A 19,456-nucleotide genomic window follows, 5' to 3' on the forward strand; every position below is an offset into this window, starting at 1 on the left:
CTTTCCTGAATATTATTTTACAGCTCCGGTTGTGCTCGGCTCTTTCCTGAATATTATTTTACAGCTCTGGTTGTGCTCGGCTCTTTCTTGACCATTATTTTACAGCTCCGATTGTGCTCGGCTTTTTCCGGACCTTTATAAGACTATGTGCACACGTTGCAGTACCGCTCCATTAGGTTGTGCTTGGCTCTTTCCTGACCATTATTTTACAGCTCCCTCCGGTTGTGCTCGGCTCTTTCCTGACCATTATTTTACAGCTCCCTCCGGTTGTGCTCGGCTCTTTCCTGACCATTATTTTACAGCTCCCTCCGGTTGTGCTCGGCTCTTTCCTGAATATTATTTTACAGCTCCCTCCGGTTGTGCTCGGCTCTTTCCTGAATATTATTTTACAGCTCCCTCCGGTTGTGCTCGGCTCTTTCCTGACTATTATTTTACAGCTCCCTCCGGTTGTGCTCGGCTCTTTCCTGACTATTATTTTACAGCTCCCTCCGGTTGTGCTCGGCTCTTTCCTGACTATTATTTTACAGCTCCCTCCGGTTGTGCTCGGCTCTTTCCTGACTATTATTTTACAGCTCCCTCCGGTTGTGCTCGGCTCTTTCCTGACTATTATTTTACAGCTCCCTCCGGTTGTGCTCGGCTCTTTCCTGACTATTATTTTACAGCTCCCTCCGGTTGTGCTCGGCTCTTTCCTGACTATTATTTTACAGCTCCCTCCGGTTGTGCTCGGCTCTTTCCTGACTATTATTTTACAGCTCCCTCCGGTTGTGCTCGGCTCTTTCCTGACCATTATTTTACAGCTCCGGTTATGCTCGGCTTTTTCCTGACCATTATTTTACAGCTCCCTCCGGTTGTGCTCGGCTCTTTCCTGACCATTATTTTACAGCTCCGGTTGTGCTCGGCTCTTTCCTGACTATTATTTTACAGCTCTCTCCGGTTGTGCTCGGCTCTTTCCTGACCATTATTTTACAGCTCCGGCTGTGCTCGGCTCTTTCCTATTATTTTACAGCTCCCTCCGGTTGTGCTCGGCTCTTTCCTGACTATTATTTTACAGCTCCCTCCGGTTGTGCTCGGCTCTTTCCTGACTATTATTTTACAGCTCCCTCCGGTTGTGCTCGGCTCTTTCCTGACTATTATTTTACAGCTCCCTCCGGTTGTGCTCGGCTCTTTCCTGACCATTATTTTACAGCTCCGGTTATGCTCGGCTTTTTCCTGACTATTATTTTACAGCTCCCTCCGGTTGTGCTCGGCTCTTTCCTGACCATTATTTTACAGCTGCCTCCGATTGTGCTCGGCTCTTTCCTGAATATTATTTTACAGCTCCGGTTGTGCTCGGCTCTTTCCTGACTATTATTTTACAGCTCCCTCCGGTTGTGCTCGGCTCTTTCCTGACTATTATTTTACAGCTCCCTCCGGTTGTGCTCGGCTCTTTCCTGACTATTATTTTACAGCTCCCTCCGGTTGTGCTCGGCTCTTTCCTGACTATTATTTTACAGCTCCCTCCGGTTGTGCTCGGCTCTTTCCTGACCATTATTTTACAGCTCCGGTTATGCTCGGCTTTTTCCTGACTATTATTTTACAGCTCCCTCCGGTTGTGCTCGGCTCTTTCCTGACTATTATTTTACAGCTCCCTCCGGTTGTGCTCGGCTCTTTCCTGACTATTATTTTACAGCTCCCTCCGGTTGTGCTCGGCTCTTTCCTGACCATTATTTTACAGCTCCGGTTATGCTCGGCTTATTCCTGACCATTATTTTACAGCTCCCTCCGGTTGTGCTCGGCTCTTTCCTGACCATTATTTTACAGCTCCGGTTGTGCTCGGCTCTTTCCTGACTATTATTTTACAGCTCCCTCCGGTTGTGCTCGGCTCTTTCCTGACCATTATTTTACAGCTCCGGTTGTGCTCGGCTCTTTCCTATTATTTTACAGCTCCCTCCGGTTGTGCTCGGCTCTTTCCTGACTATTATTTTACATCTCCCTCCGGTTGTGCTCGGCTCTTTCCTGACTATTATTTTACAGCTCCCTCCGGTTGTGCTCGGCTCTTTCCTGACTATTATTTTACATCTCCCTCCGGTTGTGCTCGGCTCTTTCCTGACTATTATTTTACAGCTCCCTCCGGTTGTGCTCGGCTCTTTCCTGACTATTATTTTACAGCTCCCTCCGGTTGTGCTCGGCTCTTTCCTGACTATTATTTTACAGCTCCCTCCGGTTGTGCTCGGCTCTTTCCTGACCATTATTTTACAGCTCCGGTTATGCTCGGCTCTTTCCTGACCATTATTTTACAGCTCCGGTTGTGCTCGGCTCTTTCCTGACCATTATTTTACAGCTCCGGTTATGCTCGGCTTTTTCCTGACCATTATTTTACAGCTCCGGTTGTGCTCGGCTCTTTCCGGACTATTATTTTACAGCTCCCTCCGGTTGTGTTCGGCTCTTTCCTGACCATTATTTTACAGCTCAGGTTGTGCTCGGCTCTTTCCTGACCATTATTTTACAGCTCCGGTTGTGCTCGGCTCTTTCCTGGCCCAGTTTAGTGTTACAGCGCACGCCTCTGTCTGCGCAGATGTTTGGTGCAGGGACGGGCTGTGTTTGCACGTGTGTGCTGTTCTCTGCTCAGTGTCTGAACCTGTCCCTATTGTTCTTCCTCACAGGTGACAACTATCCCGTGCAGTTCATTCCATCATCAATGGCAGCTGCTGCCGCCTCTGGACTCAGCCCCTTACAGCTTCAGGTATGTGCAAAGCAAAAGGGATAAAAAACCAAACCCTATCTGGGGGAAGCACTGCTGAGAGGTCTGGACACCCATGTTATGTGTCCTCTCATTGTACCAGATCAATTCCAGCTACTCCCCACTGCCCTGAAGTGTGTCAGTTTTCACTAAAACCAAGACAGTGCTCAGAAATCTAAAATTCTGTAGATCCATCTCATATAGGGGAGAATCACAGAGCACTGAATTATTGTACCCCTGCATCTAAGAATATTGAGTGTAATACTGGCTGCTGATGGTCAGTATCTAAGCCTATTATGCGCGACTAGATGGTGGCCCAATTCTAACGTATCGGGTATTCTAGAATACGTAGGTAGTATATAGCACAGGCTACGTACTATATTGCACAGTGACGTAGTATATAACACAACCGACTTAGTATCTAAGAGCTACGTAGTATATAACAGCGTACGTAATATATAGCAGAGCTACGTAGTATATAACACAGCCACGTAGTGTATTGAACAGGCACGTAGTATATAGCAGAGCTAGGTAGTATATAACATAGCCACGTCGTATATCGTAGTATATTGCACTGCCACGTAGTATATAACAGAGCCACGTAGTATATTGTACAGTCGACGTAGTATATAACAGAACTGACACAGCCACATAGTATATTGCCCAGCTACATAGTATATAGCACAGAGCACGTAGTATATTGCCCAGTGACGTAGTTTATTGGACAGTCACATTGTATATTGCCCAGTCACGTTGTATATTGCCCAGCTACATAGTATATAGCACAGAGATGTAGTATATAACAGAGCCCACGCAGTATGTTACACAGCCCACGTAGTATATAGCAATGTGGGCACTATATGCGTGGTTAAAGACTTAAAATAAAAAAATAAACATATACTCACCTTCCGAAGGCCCCTTGAAGTTATTCTCACCTTCCGACGTGGCGCGCTGTCCTCGGCAGTGCAAGCGGCAGGTTCTGGGGCCAAGGATGCTATGCGAGAAGGACCTGCCATGACGTCACGGTCATGTGACTGCGACGTCATCACAGGTCCTGCGCTCATACCAACCCTGGGACCGGAAGTTGCCGTGTGCACCGCACACAGGGCCAGGACTTCAAGGGGCCTTCGGAAGGTGAGTATATGTTTATTTTTTTTATTTTAAGTCTTTAACCACGCATATAGTGCCCACATTGCTATATACTAGGTGGGCTGTGTTACATACTGCGTGGGCTCTGTTATATATATAATATATATATTTATTATGTTCTAAAGCTGTGTGGGGTGCCAGCTTCCAGGAGGAAATTAACTTTATTCTTCCCAGCAGCCTCTAGCTTTCAGTTACAGAGGTGCAGCTTCAGTGCATCAATGTCGATCTGACCTTCAGTCAGCGGCTATCGGGCCTTCAGTCAGCGCCTATCGGGCCGTCAGCGCCTATCGGGCTGTCAGTCAGCGCCTATCGGGCCGTCAGTCAGCGCCTATCTGGCCTTCAGTCAGCGCCTACCTGGCCTTCAGTCAGCGCCTACCTGGCCTTCAGTCAGCGCATACCTGGCCGTCAGTCAGCGCCTACCTGGCCGTCAGTCAGCGCCTACCTGGCCGTCAGTCAGCGCCTACCTGGCCGTCAGTCAGCGCCTCTCTGGCCCTCAGTCAGCGCCTATCTAGCCTTCAGTCAGCGCCTCTCTGGCCTTCAGTCAGCGCCTCTCTGGCCTTCAGTCAGCGCCTATCGGGCGTTCAGTCAGCGCCTATTGGTCCGTCAGTCAGCACCTATCTGGCCTTCAGTCAGCGCCTATCTGGCCGTCAGTCGTTTTCGGGTGCGGTTACAGTTGCTGCTCACTATGTACAGAGCGGTGATTGAAGCCGCACCAGCGCTCTACGTTTCTGCTGCATGGCTGTACAACAGCTATTAACCTGCAAACTGGCCCCTTATCTGTAATAATAGTAATAACCCGTATAATCCGTAAGAGTGTTTGGAGACACGACAGGTTCCCTTTAAGACCACAACCCAATTAGATAAATGTCAGCTGAACCTGTTATGTATAGGGTAGTGGCCTTCTGAACATTTGAAGATGTAAAATTTCAAGACAGGATCCTTCACTTTTCAGAGAAGTGTGAGGCAATGTGCACACGTTGCGGATTAGGCTTAGGAATTTCTCGTGCGGATTCTGCCTCTCCTGGCAGAAAACGCACCTGCGGTTCCACAGCGTTTTTTGTACGGTTCCGCAGCGTTTTTTGTGCGTTTTTGCTGCGGTTTTCTTGTGGATTTGATGCGTTTTTTACCCCTGCGGTTTTCTATAATGGAATGGGTACAAAACGCTGCAGATTCACAAAAAAGAAGTGACATGCTACTTCTTTTAAACCACAGCGTTTCCGCAGTGGATTTTCCGTGAAGTGTGCACAGTATTTTTTTTTTCTCATTGATTTACATTGTACTGTAAATGAATTGCGGATCTGCGGCGTTTCTGCACCTCAAAAAACACTGCGGATCTGCAGAGAATCTGCAACGTGTGCACATAGCCTGAGGCTCCAAGAGGAGTATAGAAGGAACAGAGGGTCCAGCAGCAGAAATCTCCACATTGAAAATACATGTACGCTTATCTGAAAGGAGTATGTATGTATATGGGTGTTGGCACGGACACCCCGCCGATAGGTGGAGCGAGTGCCATGTTGGTGGCACAGCTCATGCCCGCAGGTTATTACTGAACCCTCGGCCCAACCAGCAGGAAGGTTGTAATAAATATAAGGAGCGAGGGCAGCGCATTTCCTCATCCACATAAATTCCCGGCGGCCGCTGACATTCGCTTTTCTCAGCTGTTTTATCGCAGCCACTAAGAGACTCACATGAGTGATGCGCCCGGAGAAAGGTTGTGTGTAATGTGTCAGCCATGTAAATGGGGCCTTTAAATAACTACAATGTTGCGCGGCGGCCTTTTATCAAGAAATATGATTGTAGAAGTGACACAGTGTGGCGGCTGGATGTGAGCACTGGCACAGAGTCGGCGAAGTCTATAGCCAGCGCTGGGTGTCATATAAAAGCCATTTGTTAGCAGGGGTTAATGTCGGCTGATGTTGGCGCAGGCGGCACGACTGAGCGATGTACCTGTCGTCTGGTGACTATTAAGTGGTGGCTGCATTGCCGCCACAATCAGGCAGCGCTCAGGATGGCCCCGGCGTTTCTAATGAAAGCGTCTCCATGTGTCAGCACATCAGTAATGGATTATTTTCATCCATTTATTCTGTTTATGAATCAGTGACATATGTTTAGATTGGGAAATATATGAGGCTTAAAAATGACTTTATTGAAGAAAATTAATTTCCTCAATGCTGTGTGTGTAATGTGCTCGCTCCGGCGGAGCTGCCACTCTTAATGATGCCGAGACGCACTTAAACGCTTTTACCCAGCGGAATGGCAGGCGACTGAAATAATCGTGAGAGGCGAGGATTAACCCCGTCACCGATCAGTCCCCCGCAGCCGACAAACCAGGGGTTAACCACAGCCCGGGACAAGAGGGGCAGACCACTGGCCAGGCGACCATCTGCTGTACCACGCCACAGCGGCTGCAGCTGCCCGCCATATTGGACTGGTACTGCCCATATGGATCAGAACAAGGGGAAGAAGCCTCATCCCTGCCGGAGGTGGAGACGCCATTGCTTGGCCCACAACCCTCATCTGTCCAGTGTCTCTTTATGTGGTGATAACTCTGGAGCTTCAATATATTCCGCTGATTTTGAGATGGTTTTTCGTGGCACATTATACTTTATGATGACGGTAAATTTAGGTCGATATTTTGTGTTTATTTATAAAACATATCAGAAATTTGAGAAAAATGTTGAAGAATTATCAATTTTAGACGTTGAATGCTTCTCCCTTTAATCCAGAGTCACCACAGAAACCCGTAATAGATCACACTTCCCTCATGTCGGCTTACGTCAGCGCCATTTGTAAAATCTTATTTTATATTTTTCGCCTTTGAGGAGGTTTAATAACGTAGCAGGAATTTTTCATTTTTTAAAGGAAATTTACTAAACTTGCTTTTTTTTCAGGGACCTATCCAGGTGTGAAGTGACTTTGGGGGTCCTATATATTGGAAAACCCCCAAAACTGGCACCATTATAAAAACTGCGCCCCTCACATATGGGAAACTGCAGTCAGGCAGATTATTAACCCTTCAGGTGATTTTCAGGAATTAATGTAAAGTGAGCGGAATGGTAAAGTGTATGATCACTAAATGTCGGTGACTTCTGCTCCGGCCGCTATTTGGCCGGGAATTGCCGGCAAACATCAGGACCCCACAATCATGATCTCTGGGGGCCGATGGGGATAAATAGGAAGCCCCCACACTGTTAACCATTGATGTGATGGAGTCACTGTTGACAGCAGCATCTAAGGGGTTAAACAGATGTGGACGGGGCCAGCACTGCTCGTGGCTGCTGCAGCAGGCTGTCCGGGATAGTGGACGGCGACAGCTGCTGGATTGTCACCTGCCGGGGGCGCTACGCTCCCATCTCACCTCAGTAAGACAACATATTGGCGTCATTGAGGGGTTAAGTGGGTCCGCACAGAGAATACATCCCCCACCTCATACACCCAACATGTCATAAACATATGCAATCATTTTGGGCAAAGTCGGTGGCCAGAATTCTTAAGTGGGACCAATGATGAGGATGGACACTGCCCGTCTGCATGAATACAGTGGATCTGCTGTACCCGGCCGGACACTGCCCGTCTGCATGAATACAGTGGATCTGCTGTACCCGGCCGGACACTGCCCGTCTGCATGAATAGAGTGGATCTGCTGTACCCGGCCGGACACTGCCCGTCTCCATGAATACAGTGGATCTGCTGTACCCGGCCGGACACTGCCCGTCTCCATGAATACAGTGGATCTGCTGTACCCGGCCGGACACTGCCCGTCTCCATGAATACAGTGGATCTGCTGTACCCGGCCGGACACTGCCCGTCTCCATGAATAGAGTGGATCTGCTGTACCCGGCCGGACACTGCCCGTCTGCATGAATACAGTGGATCTGCTGTACCCGGCCGGACACTGCCCGTCTGCATGAATACAGTGGATCTGCTGTACCCGGCTGGACACTGCCCGTCTGCATGAATACAGTGGATCTGCTGTACCCGGCCGGACACTGCCCGTCTCCATGAATAGAGTGGATCTGCTGTACCCGGCCGGACACTGCCCGTCTGCATGAATACAGTGGATCTGCTGTACCCGGCCGGACACTGCCCGTCTGCATGAATACAGTGGATCTGCTGTACCCGGCCGGACACTGCCCGTCTGCATGAATACAGTGGATCTGCTGTACCCGGCCGGACACTACCCGTCTGCATGAATACAGTGGATCTGCTGTACCCGGCCGGACACTGCCCGTCTGCATGAATACAGTGGATCTGCTGTACCCGGCCGGACACTACCCGTCTGCATGAATACAGTGGATCTGCTGTACCCGGCCGGACACTACCCGTCTGCATGAATACAGTGGATCTGCTGTACCCGGCCGGACACTGCCCGTCTGCATGAATACACTGGATCTGCTGTACCCGGCCGGACACTGCCCGTCTGCATGAATACAGTGGATCTGCTGTACCCGGGAGGACACTGCCCGTCTGCATGAATAGAGTGGATCTGCTGTACCCGGCCGGACACTGCCCGTCTGCATGAATACAGTGGATCTGCTGTACCCGGCCGGACACTGCCCGTCTGCATGAATACAGTGGATCTGCTGTACCCGGGAGGACACTGCCCGTCTGCATGAATACAGTGGATCTGCTGTACCCGGCCGGACACTGCCCGTCTGCATGAATACAGTGGATCTGCTGTACCCGGCCGGACACTGCCCGTCTGCATGAATACAGTGGATCTGCTGTACCCGGCCGGACACTGCCCGTCTGCATGAATACAGTGGATCTGCTGTACCCGGCCAGACACTGCCCGTCTGCATGAACAGAGTGGATCTGCTGTACCCGGCCGGACACTGCCCGTCTCCATGAATACAGTGGATCTGCTGTACCCGGCCGGACACTGCCCGTCTGCATGAATACAGTGGATCTGCTGTACCCGGCCGGACACTGCCCGTCTGCATGAATACAGTGGATCTGCTGTACCCGGCCGGACACTGCCCGTCTGCATGAATACAGTGGATCTGCTGTACCCGGCCGGACACTGCCCGTCTGCATGAATACAGTGGATCTGCTGTACCCGGCCGGACACTGCCCGTCTGCATGAATAGAGTGGATCTGCTGTACCCGGCCGGACACTGCCCGTCTGCATGAATAGAGTGGATCTGCTGTACCCGGCCGGACACTGCCCGTCTGCATGAATACAGTGGATCTGCTGTACCCGGCCGGACACTGCCCGTCTGCATGAATACAGTGGATCTGCTGTACCCGGCCGGACACTGCCCGTCTGCATGAACAGAGTGGATCTGCTGTACCCGGCCGGACACTGCCCGTCTGCATGAATACAGTGGATCTGCTGTACCCGGCCGGACACTGCCCGTCTGCATGAATACAGTGGATCTGCTGTACCCGGCCGGACACTGCCCGTCTGCATGAATACAGTGGATCTGCTGTACCCGGCCGGACACTGCCCGTCTGCATGAATACAGTGGATCTGCTGTACCCGGCCGGACACTGCCCGTCTGCATGAATACAGTGGATCTGCTGTACCCGGCCGGACACTGCCCGTCTGCATGAATACAGTGGATCTGCTGTACCCGGCCGGACACTGCCCGTCTGCATGAATACAGTGGATCTGTTGTACCCGGCCGGACACTGCCCGTCTGCATGAATACAGTGGATCTGCTGTACCCGGCCGGACACTGCCCGTCTGCATGAATACAGTGGATCTGCTGTACCCGGCCGGACACTGCCCGTCTGCATGAATACAGTGGATCTGCTGTACCCGGCCGGACACTGCCCGTCTGCATGAATACAGTGGATCTGCTGTACCCGGCCGGACACTGCCCGTCTGCATGAATACAGTGGATCTGCTGTACCCGGCCGGACACTGCCCGTCTGCATGAATACAGTGGATCTGCTGTACCCGGCCGGATACTGCCCGTCTGCATGAATACAGTGGATCTGCTGTACCCGGCCGGACACTGCCCGTCTGCATGAATACAGTGGATCTGCTGTACCCGGCCGGACACTGCCCGTCTGCATGAATACAGTGGATCTGCTGTACCCGGCCGGACACTGCCCGTCTGCATGAATACAGTGGATCTGCTGTACCCGGCCGGATACTGCCCGTCTGCATGAATACAGTGGATCTGCTGTACCCGGCCGGATACTGCCCGTCTGCATGAATACAGTGGATCTGCTGTACCCGGCCGGACACTGCCCGTCTGCATGAATACAGTGGATCTGCTGTACCCGGCCGGATACTGCCCGTCTGCATGAATACTGTGGATCTGCTGTACCCGGCCGGACACTACAGAGTTGTGCTGCTCATCTCCGCAGCTGCTAACAGCGGGAAGCACCAGAGCAGCTGATCGGTGGTGGTGCCGGACCCCCAATGATCAGATATTGAGGAGGCATCTTTAGAAATGGTGATCAGTATATAAGTCGTGGAGTGTGTTCATGCCCCAAGAGATGAGGATGCCCTGAAAGTGAAGGTCTGTCAGTTGTATTTCTTCTCGGGACGACGTCAGGGACAGATTTTGGCATCTCTGCTCCCACATATTGGGCCGTTGCTTTTTGACCGTACAGTCATCTCCGGATCTGTGCATTGCGTCCGCTCCAGAGTAAATACTAAGCTGACAAGAGATGACCTGTTCCTCACTACAGTGATTTATGTGGGACCCCCTAGCGCAGATGTGGCAGGAAGATGACAGGAGAGTGGGGTTAAATGCCATCCTCGAGCCTCCCTGTAAGTGGCCATCATTAGGCCAGCCGCGCTCGTTTCTTCCCATTGGATCACAGTGAGAGGTCAATTGTGTGGCCCCGGCTACTCCTTCTAATTGCCACCAGTTTACCTAAATTCTCTCACACTGTCCTCACGGGAGGGTTATCATAGGGAGTGTGGAAAAAGACAATTTACAGGCAGTGTCATGTGGAGAGTCTCTGGCGGTAATGGCCTCGTCCTCTGCACACAGGGATAATAATGCGTCTCCGCAGGGATCGCTGCTCAGCTACTTTAGATCTTACTGTAAAGGGCAGTTACACTGAAAATGTCTGTCCCCCGAGTCTCCGTGCTGGACACCCCACACTTCACTGCCACCTGCCCTTGTCTCCCATCATTGGGCAGGGTCCATCACAGGACGACTCGGGTCAGTATCACAGGCGAGAACGCGGGCCTGAGCGAATATTACAGCCCGAGATTCCTCCGTGGAGAAGATTATTATGACGATACATCAGATTGTTGTTATCAGCAGCAGGTAGTTGGAGGCAGTCATCATGTCACACTAATGAGGAACGAGGTACTGTCCTGTGAAGAGCAAACCCTGCGCTGGGCTCATAAACCTAACGACTGCTCCGAGCCGGCCTATGTGGCAGACATAATGAATGTGCGCCTTTACATCCAGCAGGTTGCAGAGCAGCAGATCGGACAGATGTTGGAGCAGACTGCAGCAGAGCCGTGTGCTGCATCGGGCTCTGCACATCACTCCTGACATCTGGATGTTGCTGTAGCGGGGACTGCGCCTCGAGCCAGGAGGCTGCAAGGAACCTCGTGGCTCTCCGAGCAGGGTTTATTAGTGCACCGAGCCGGGAATAATGCGGAATTATCGCTCTGCTGCTTCCTAGCATGGAATCCCGGGATGAAAGACAGACAAGAGAAGGCTATTTACAGTCAGACAGGACTAATTATCAACTACATGGATTGTGCTCCCTTTCATCTGCTCCTCGGAACGATGCAAAGTTACAGCTGCTAATTATGGTTCTATAGATATGTATCTACACAATGTATCACTCACATGGCCAGAAGCAGGAACCCCAAATATATGAGATCCACCACACAGGCCCGACGGCGAGATCCACCGCACAGGCCCGACGGCGAGATCCACCACACAGACCCGACGGCGACATCCACCACACAGACCGGACGGCAACATCCACCACACAGACCCGACGGCGAGATCCACCACACAGACCCGACGGCGACATCCACCACACAGACCGGACGGCGAGATCCACCACACAGACCGGACGGCGAGATCCACCGCACAGACCCGACGGCGACATCCACCACACAGACCGGACGGCGAGATCCACCACACAGACCGGACGGCGAGATCCACCGCACAGACCCGACGGCGAGATCCACCACACAGACCGGACGGCGAGATCCACCACACAGGCCCGACGGCGAGATCCACCGCACAGACCCGACGGCGAGATCCACCACACAGACCGGACGGCGAGATCCACCACACAGACCCGACGGCGACATCCACCACACAGACCCGACGGCGACATCCACCACACAGACCCGACGGTGACATCCACCACACAGACCGGACGGCGAGATCCACCGCACAGACCGGACGGCGAGATCCACCGCACAGACCGGACGGTGAGATCCACCACACAGACCGGACGGCGACATCCACCACACAGACCCGACGGCGACATCCACCACACAGACCCGACGGCGACATCCACCACACAGACCCGACGGCGACATCCACCACACAGACCCGACGGCGACATCCACCACACAGACCCGACGGCGACATCCACCACACAGACCCGACGGCGACATCCACCACACAGACCCGACGGCGACATCCACCACACAGACCGGACGGCGAGATCCACCGCACAGACCCGACGGCGAGATCCACCACACAGACCGGACGGCGAGATCCACCACACAGGCCCGACGGCGAGATCCACCGCACAGACCCGACGGCGAGATCCACCACACAGACCGGACGGCGAGATCCACCACACAGACCCGACGGCGACATCCACCACACAGACCCGACGGCGACATCCACCACACAGACCCGACGGCGACATCCACCACACAGACCCGACGGCGACATCCACCACACAGACCCGACGGCGACATCCACCACACAGACCCGACGGCGACATCCACCACACAGACCCGACGGCGACATCCACCACACAGACCTGACTGCGACATCCACCGCACAGATCGGACGGCGAGATCCACCGCGCAGACCCGACGGCGACATCCACCACACAGACCCGACGGCGACATCCACCACACAGACCTGACGGCGACATCCACCACACAGACCCGACGGCGAGATCCACCGCACAGACCGGACGGCGAGATCCACCACACAGACCCTTCTCTTAATCCGTACTTGTAAAAATTTTGCAAATTATGTTTCTGATTCATTAGGACCCAAATCATTAAAAATCTGTCACAAAAAAAAAAGGAAAAAGAAAATTGCTAATTTGGCAAGTAATGGGTTAAAGAGATGGATTAAAAGAGGCAGAAACCTAGATTTCCTCTATACAAGTTAGTAGTGTGGCGGCACTTACAGCTTGTGACATAAGCACTGATCCCGTCAGTAAATCTATAGGAAATCGGCTATTGTCATGAAATTCCGCCCAGATGTCGGGAACGACCCGTCCAATCCACACAGGACAGGAATCACCATAACGTCCATAAACGATGTGTAATAATGAGAGATGACGCAGGGTAAAGTACTGAACACATGAAGAAAGAGGAGCAAAAAGCCCTGGAAAGTCCTGACACCGGCTGAGATCTATCAGTAATTAGGAAGCAATCCTGCCCCTTACTGACCAATGAGAAAAGGTTTAATCATAATAAAAGATGCACATTCTTCTCTGTAAGAGCCGTGAATTATGGATTCTTTACTGTAAAAGCAGTGAGATTATGGATTCTTTACTGTAAGAGCCGTGAGATTATGGATTCTTTACTGTAAAAGCAGTGAGATTATGGATTCTTTACTGTAAGAGCCGTGAGATTATGGATTCTTTACTGTAAGAGCCGTGAGATTATGGATTCTTTACTGTAAAAGCAGTGAGATTATGGATTCTTTACTGTAAAAGCAGTGAGATTATGGATTCTTTACTGTAAGAGCCGTGAGATTATAGATTCTTTACTGTAAAAGCAGTGAGATTATGGATTCACTGTAAGAGCAGTGAGATTGTGGATTCACTGTAAGAGCCGTGAAATTATGGATTCTTCACTGTAAGAGCCATGACACTATGGATTCTTTACTGTAAGCCGTGAGATTATGGATTTTTCACGGTAAGAACCATGAGATTATGGATTCTTTATTGTAAAATCAGTAAGATTATGGGTTTACTGTAAGAGCCGTGACACTATGGATTCTTTATTGTAAGAGCAGTGAGATTATGGATTCTTTACTGTAAGAGCAGTGAGATTATGGATTCTTTACTGTAAGAGCAGTGAGATTATGGATTCACTGTAAGAGCAGTGAGATTATGAATTATTTACTGTAAGATCAGTGAGATTATGGATTATTTACTGTAAGAGCCGTGAGATTATGGATTCTTTACTGTAAGAGCAGTGAGATTATGGATTCACTGTAAGCAGTGAGATTATGAATTATTTACTGTAAGAGCAGTGAGATTATGGATTATTTACTGTAAGAGCCGTGAGATTATGAATTCTTCACTGTAAGAGCCGTGACACTATGGATTCTTTACTGTAAGAGCAGTGAGATTATGGATTCTTTACTGTAAGAGCCGTGACACTATGAATTCTTTACTGTAAGAGCAGTGAGATTATGGATTATTTACTGTAAGAGCCGTGAGATTATGGATTTTTCACTGTAAGAGCCGTGAGATTATGGATTATTTACTGTAAGAGCAGAGAGATTATGGATTTTTTACTGTAAGAGCCTTGAGATTATAAATTCCTTACTGTAAGAGCCGTGAGATTATAAATTCTTTACTGTCAGCAGTGAGATTATGGATTATTTACTGTAAAAGCTTTCAAATTATAGATTCTTTAATGTAAAAGCTGTGAGTTTATAGATTCTTTTTGGTAAGAACAATGATACTGTGAAACTCTCTGCCACATGATGTTGTAATGGTTTACCACAACAGAGAGGAGCCAAAAGACTGCAGCGTCTGACTTCTCTTACTCCTGCACTGATGAGAAGCAAATCACCTTCATATTAAAATGGTACAGGTTTCTTTTGGCAGCGCAGGGGTTAATCTGCTCAGTTGAGCGCTCCTGGAAGCTTTCCTGCATTAAGGCTCTCAGCTGTTCACGGTTAGCCACTTCTATATCCTATATAATCTGGTCCTGGCTAGCACTCATTGTCAGAGAGATAGCTTATGCTGCATGGCTGAAAGTTGTTGGTGGTTATTGGAGAAGGCATTTGGTGGATTTTTCTGTGACTGTTGCTAGGTTTTGAGTGTGTGATAATTCCCTTCCTTCTCCTACTTTGGTTTTACCCCATCCTCCACTCCCCGATGCATTGCTCTGTTATACCCCATCCTCCACTCCCCGATGCATTCCTCTGTTATATGTATATTTGTATGATTCATATTTTCCTTTATCCCTGCTCGTATTATATTGTTAGTCTGGTTGGTGTATTACTGTACACTACTACTCTCCTCTTCCCTGGGTGGGGGACAGGTACTGTTATGATCTGGTGGTTTAGGAACAACATGAGACAAGCTCTGAAGGAGGTGGTATCTGTACTGACCGCAATCCCTGAACCTAGCAGCGCAACTAGAAATAGCCGTGGGGGGTACCTGACGCTCCCTAGACCCCTCGGCACAGCCTAAGATCTAACTTCCCCTAAAGATGGAAACAGGAAACCTATCTTGCCTCAGAGAAAATCCCCAAAGGAAAGATAGTCCCCCACAAATATTGACGGTGAGAGGAGGGGAAATAACATACGCAGAGATGAAATCAGATTTTAGCATAGGAGGCCAGTCTAGCTTGATAGATAGAACAGGAAAGGATACTGTGCGGTCAGTATTAAAACTCTACAAAAATCCATGCAGAGTTTACGAAAACTCTCCACACCTGACTAAAGGTGTGGAGGGTAAATCTGCTTCCCAGAGCTTCCAGCAAGACAGAATTAATTCATACTGATAACACTGGATAAACATAGAAAGCACAGAACGGATAAGTCCACAATCTGTGAACAGAAAAGAGCAAGCAAAAACTTAGCTTAGCTGAACTGGTCAGGATAACAGGGAACTCCAAAGAGATGTGAATCCAACCAGGAACCATTTACAAGTGGCACTAGCTGAAGGAACAGCCAGGACTAAATAGCCGAGCAGAAGAGACGATGAGTGGAAGCAGCTGAAGACAGCTAACTCCAAGGAGCAGCCATACCACTAGAAACCACAAGAGGGAGCCCAAGAGCAGAACTCACAAAAGTGCCACTTACAACCACCGGAGGGAGCCCAAGAGCGGAATTCACAACAGGGTACAGTCTGAGGGCGGATTCAGGGGCTAAGGCAACATATGAGAATCCGGGGAACAGGGCGAGCTAGGGACAGGGAAGGAGCCCCTGCCGCTGGGCCACTTGGCAACAGAGTCGTGACATCAGTATTTCAATGTCAAAACCATTAGAGTCTCCAAATCACAGAACAGGCATCAATCTTTCAATTATTGTTTTTCTCTGGAAGTCTATTCCTGGTTCTGGCATAGAAAGACTGGTGTAAAATACTGACCAAATACTGATCTGTGAACAAGCCTTTACGGAATAGGATGCATTCAAAACAAAAGTGGTGGATAAATGTTAGCCAAAGATGGTCACTGAGAACAAGCAGAAAGGCCATGGCTGCCCAAGCCTTCACTGATGTGTGTGGGGAAGGATGGCTAGCCCGTCTGGGCTGACCACACAGAGGCTTACTGTGCCCCAAATTATAAGTTCTGGATAAAAAGGTGTCAGAACACACAGAAAATGTCTGCAACAATAGAGAGTGGTCACAACACGCAGACCATCGCAGCTCTGCGTCGCCACAGATCACCCTTTACGCCTCTGAAATAGTCTACTGTGGGCACATGGCCATAATAACTGGGTGACAGAGCTATGGAAGAAGGCAGCGTAACTAATAACCCATATGGATGATGGGTGTCTGTACATCACTTACCTGGGAAAGAGATGGATGCAGGATGGAGAGCAGACAGGCCGGCCGTCAGTGGGCCTACACGTGCCACCTACCTAAGCATTGGACAGTCCCCGCCTTATGGCAGAAGGATTCTCCAATGACTGCGTGTCTTTACGCAGGATAATGGGTAGGCCGAGAGGAACTGAGGAAGAAACAAATCAAGGTAATGACTTCCCTCCAATTTCCCAGATCTCCGTGTAGTCAATGGGAGGTATGTGTCGCCGAGATGGCTGCTCCCTGCGATGCTACCCGGAGTATTTGGTCTTTAGTGCACGGGACCACAAAGATGTCGTTTAGTGCACCTGGGTCTGGGTTGCGGGTAGCTATGAGAGATGGGAGGGTCTGGCTACCCACATACCTCACCGTACCCCTTTTCCCTGCAGGTGGTTGAGGACCTGCAGTGATGTCACGATCACGTGACCAGCCCATGTGCCACATACCTCACCTATGGGTGTAGTTACAGCATATGTAATGGAGGCGACCCCATTGCCATGTGACCAGGCGGGACACTACAGAGGGGTCTGTGACTTGGGAGGCAGACCAGGTCTACGTGCCCACCGGTCTGAGGGAGCAGAGCTCCGCCACGGACATTGAGGCTTTGTCTGCCCCATGTGACCAGGCGGGACACTACAGAGGGGTCTGTGACTTGGGAGGCAGACCAGGTCTACGTGCCCACAGGTCTGAGGGAGCAGAGCTCCGCTACGGACATTGAGGCTTTGTCTGCCCCATGTGACCAGGCGGGACACTACAGAGGGGTCTGTGACTTGGGAGGCAGACCAGGTCTACGTGCCCACAGGTCTGAGGGAGCAGAGCTCCGCTACGGACATTGAGGCTTTGTCTGCCCCATGTGACCAGGCGGGACACTACAGAGGGGTCTGTGACTTGGGAGGCAGACCAAGCCGGCGTGCCCACAGGTCTGAGGGAGCAGAGCTCCGCTATGGACATTGAGGCTTTGTCTGCCTCATGTGTCCAGGCGGGATACTACAGAGGGGTCTGTGACTTGGGAGGCAGACCAGGTCTACGTGCCCACAGGTCTGAGGGAGCAGAGCTCCGCTATGGACATTGAGGCTTTGTCTGCCTCATGTGTCCAGGCGGGACACTACAGAGGGGTCTGTGACTTGGGAGGCAGACCAAGCCGGCGTGCCCACAAGTCTGAGGGAGCAGAGCTCCGCTATGGACATTGAGGCTTTGTCTGCCTCATGTGTCCAGGCGGGACACTACAGAGGGGTCTGTGACTTGGGAGGCAGACCAAGCCGGCGTGCCCACAAGTCTGAGGGAGCAGAGCTCTGCTATGGACATGTGAAGCTTTGTCTGCCTCATGTGTCCAGGCGGGACACTACAGAGGGGTCTGTGACTTGGGAGGCAGACCAGGTCTACGTGCCCACAGGTCTGAGGGAGCAGAGCTCCGCTATGGACATTGAGGCTTTGTCTGCCTCATGTGTCCAGGCGGGATACTACAGAGGGGTCTGTGACTTGGGAGGCAGACCAGGTCTACGTGCCCACAGGTCTGAGGGAGCAGAGCTCGGCTATGGACATTGAGGCTTTGTCTGCCTCATGTGTCCAGGCGGGACACTACAGAGGGGTCTGTGACTTGGGAGGCAGACCAAGCCGGCGTGCCCACAAGTCTGAGGGAGCAGAGCTCCGCTATGGACATTGAGGCTTTGTCCACCTCATGTGTCCAGGCGGGACACTACAGAGGGGTCTGTGACTTGGGAGGCAGACCAGGTCTACGTGCCCACAGGTCTGAGGGAGCAGAGCTCCGCTATGGACATTGAGGCTTTGTCTGCCTCATGTGTCCAGGCGGGACACTACAGAGTGGTCTGTGACTTGGGAGGCAGACCAAGCCGGCGTGCCCACAAGTCTGAGGGAGCAGAGCTCTGCTATGGACATGTGAAGCTTTGTCTGCCTCATGTGTCCAGGCGGGACACTACAGAGGGGTCTGTGACTTGGGAGGCAGACCAGGTCTACGTACCCACAGGTCTGAGGGAGCAGAGCTCCGCTATGGACATTGAGGCTTTGTCTGCCCCATGTGTCCAGGCGGGACACTACAGAGGGGTCTGTGACTTGGGAGGCAGACCAGGTCTACGTGCCCACAGGTCTGAGGGAGCAGAGCTCCGCTATGGACATTGAGGCTTTGTCTGCCCCATGTGTCCAGGCGGGACACTACAGAGTGGTCTGTGACTTGGGAGGCAGACCAGGTCTACGTGCCCACAGGTCTGAGGGAGCAGAGCTCCGCTATGGACATGTGAAGCTTTGTCTGCCTCATGTGTTCAGGCGGGACACTACAGAGGGGTCTGTGACTTGGGAGGCAGACCAGGTCTACGTGCCCACAGGTCTGAGGGAGCAGAGCTCGGCTATGGACATTGAGGCTTTGTCTGCCTCATGTAAACACTGCTTACCTTTTGTTGGTGGTTTATGAAGTAAACCCATGAGGACTTTCAAGAGAACGTGTCTCCCTTTTCCTCCTACGCACCTGAGTACACAATTCTTACAGTGGGAAAATCAAATCCGATCTGTGGAGGCCGCATCAAGCAGTACACAGGACCTGCTGCCAAATACCATGGGCCACCTCCACAGGTCTCGTGGCGTCCAGCCCTCGATGGGTCAGAACCCGAGGGGCAATGTGCACAGTTATAACCGTATAGATGTTGGGTCCGTGGATCTGGTTGGGTATTC

The 19,456-nt window shown here is 51.1% G+C and overlaps 1 protein-coding gene across 11 annotated transcripts in view; it reads left to right on the forward strand.

Annotated features, from left to right (window-relative positions):
- The window catches only part of SOX6 (SRY-box transcription factor 6), an 846,804-nt gene that overhangs the window by 745,919 nt on the left and 81,429 nt on the right, over nt 1-19,456 (forward strand). For all 11 annotated transcript variants that reach the window (XM_069739870.1, XM_069739868.1, XM_069739873.1 and 8 more), the window contains one exon: nt 2,643-2,722. In XM_069739870.1, the coding sequence (XP_069595971.1) occupies nt 2,643-2,722 (80 nt within the window). The remainder of the gene's footprint in view (nt 1-2,642; nt 2,723-19,456) is intronic.

This window comes from Ranitomeya imitator, chromosome 9 (assembly GCF_032444005.1).
Source record: "Ranitomeya imitator isolate aRanImi1 chromosome 9, aRanImi1.pri, whole genome shotgun sequence".
In the NCBI taxonomy this organism is placed as follows: Eukaryota; Metazoa; Chordata; class Amphibia; order Anura; family Dendrobatidae; genus Ranitomeya; species Ranitomeya imitator.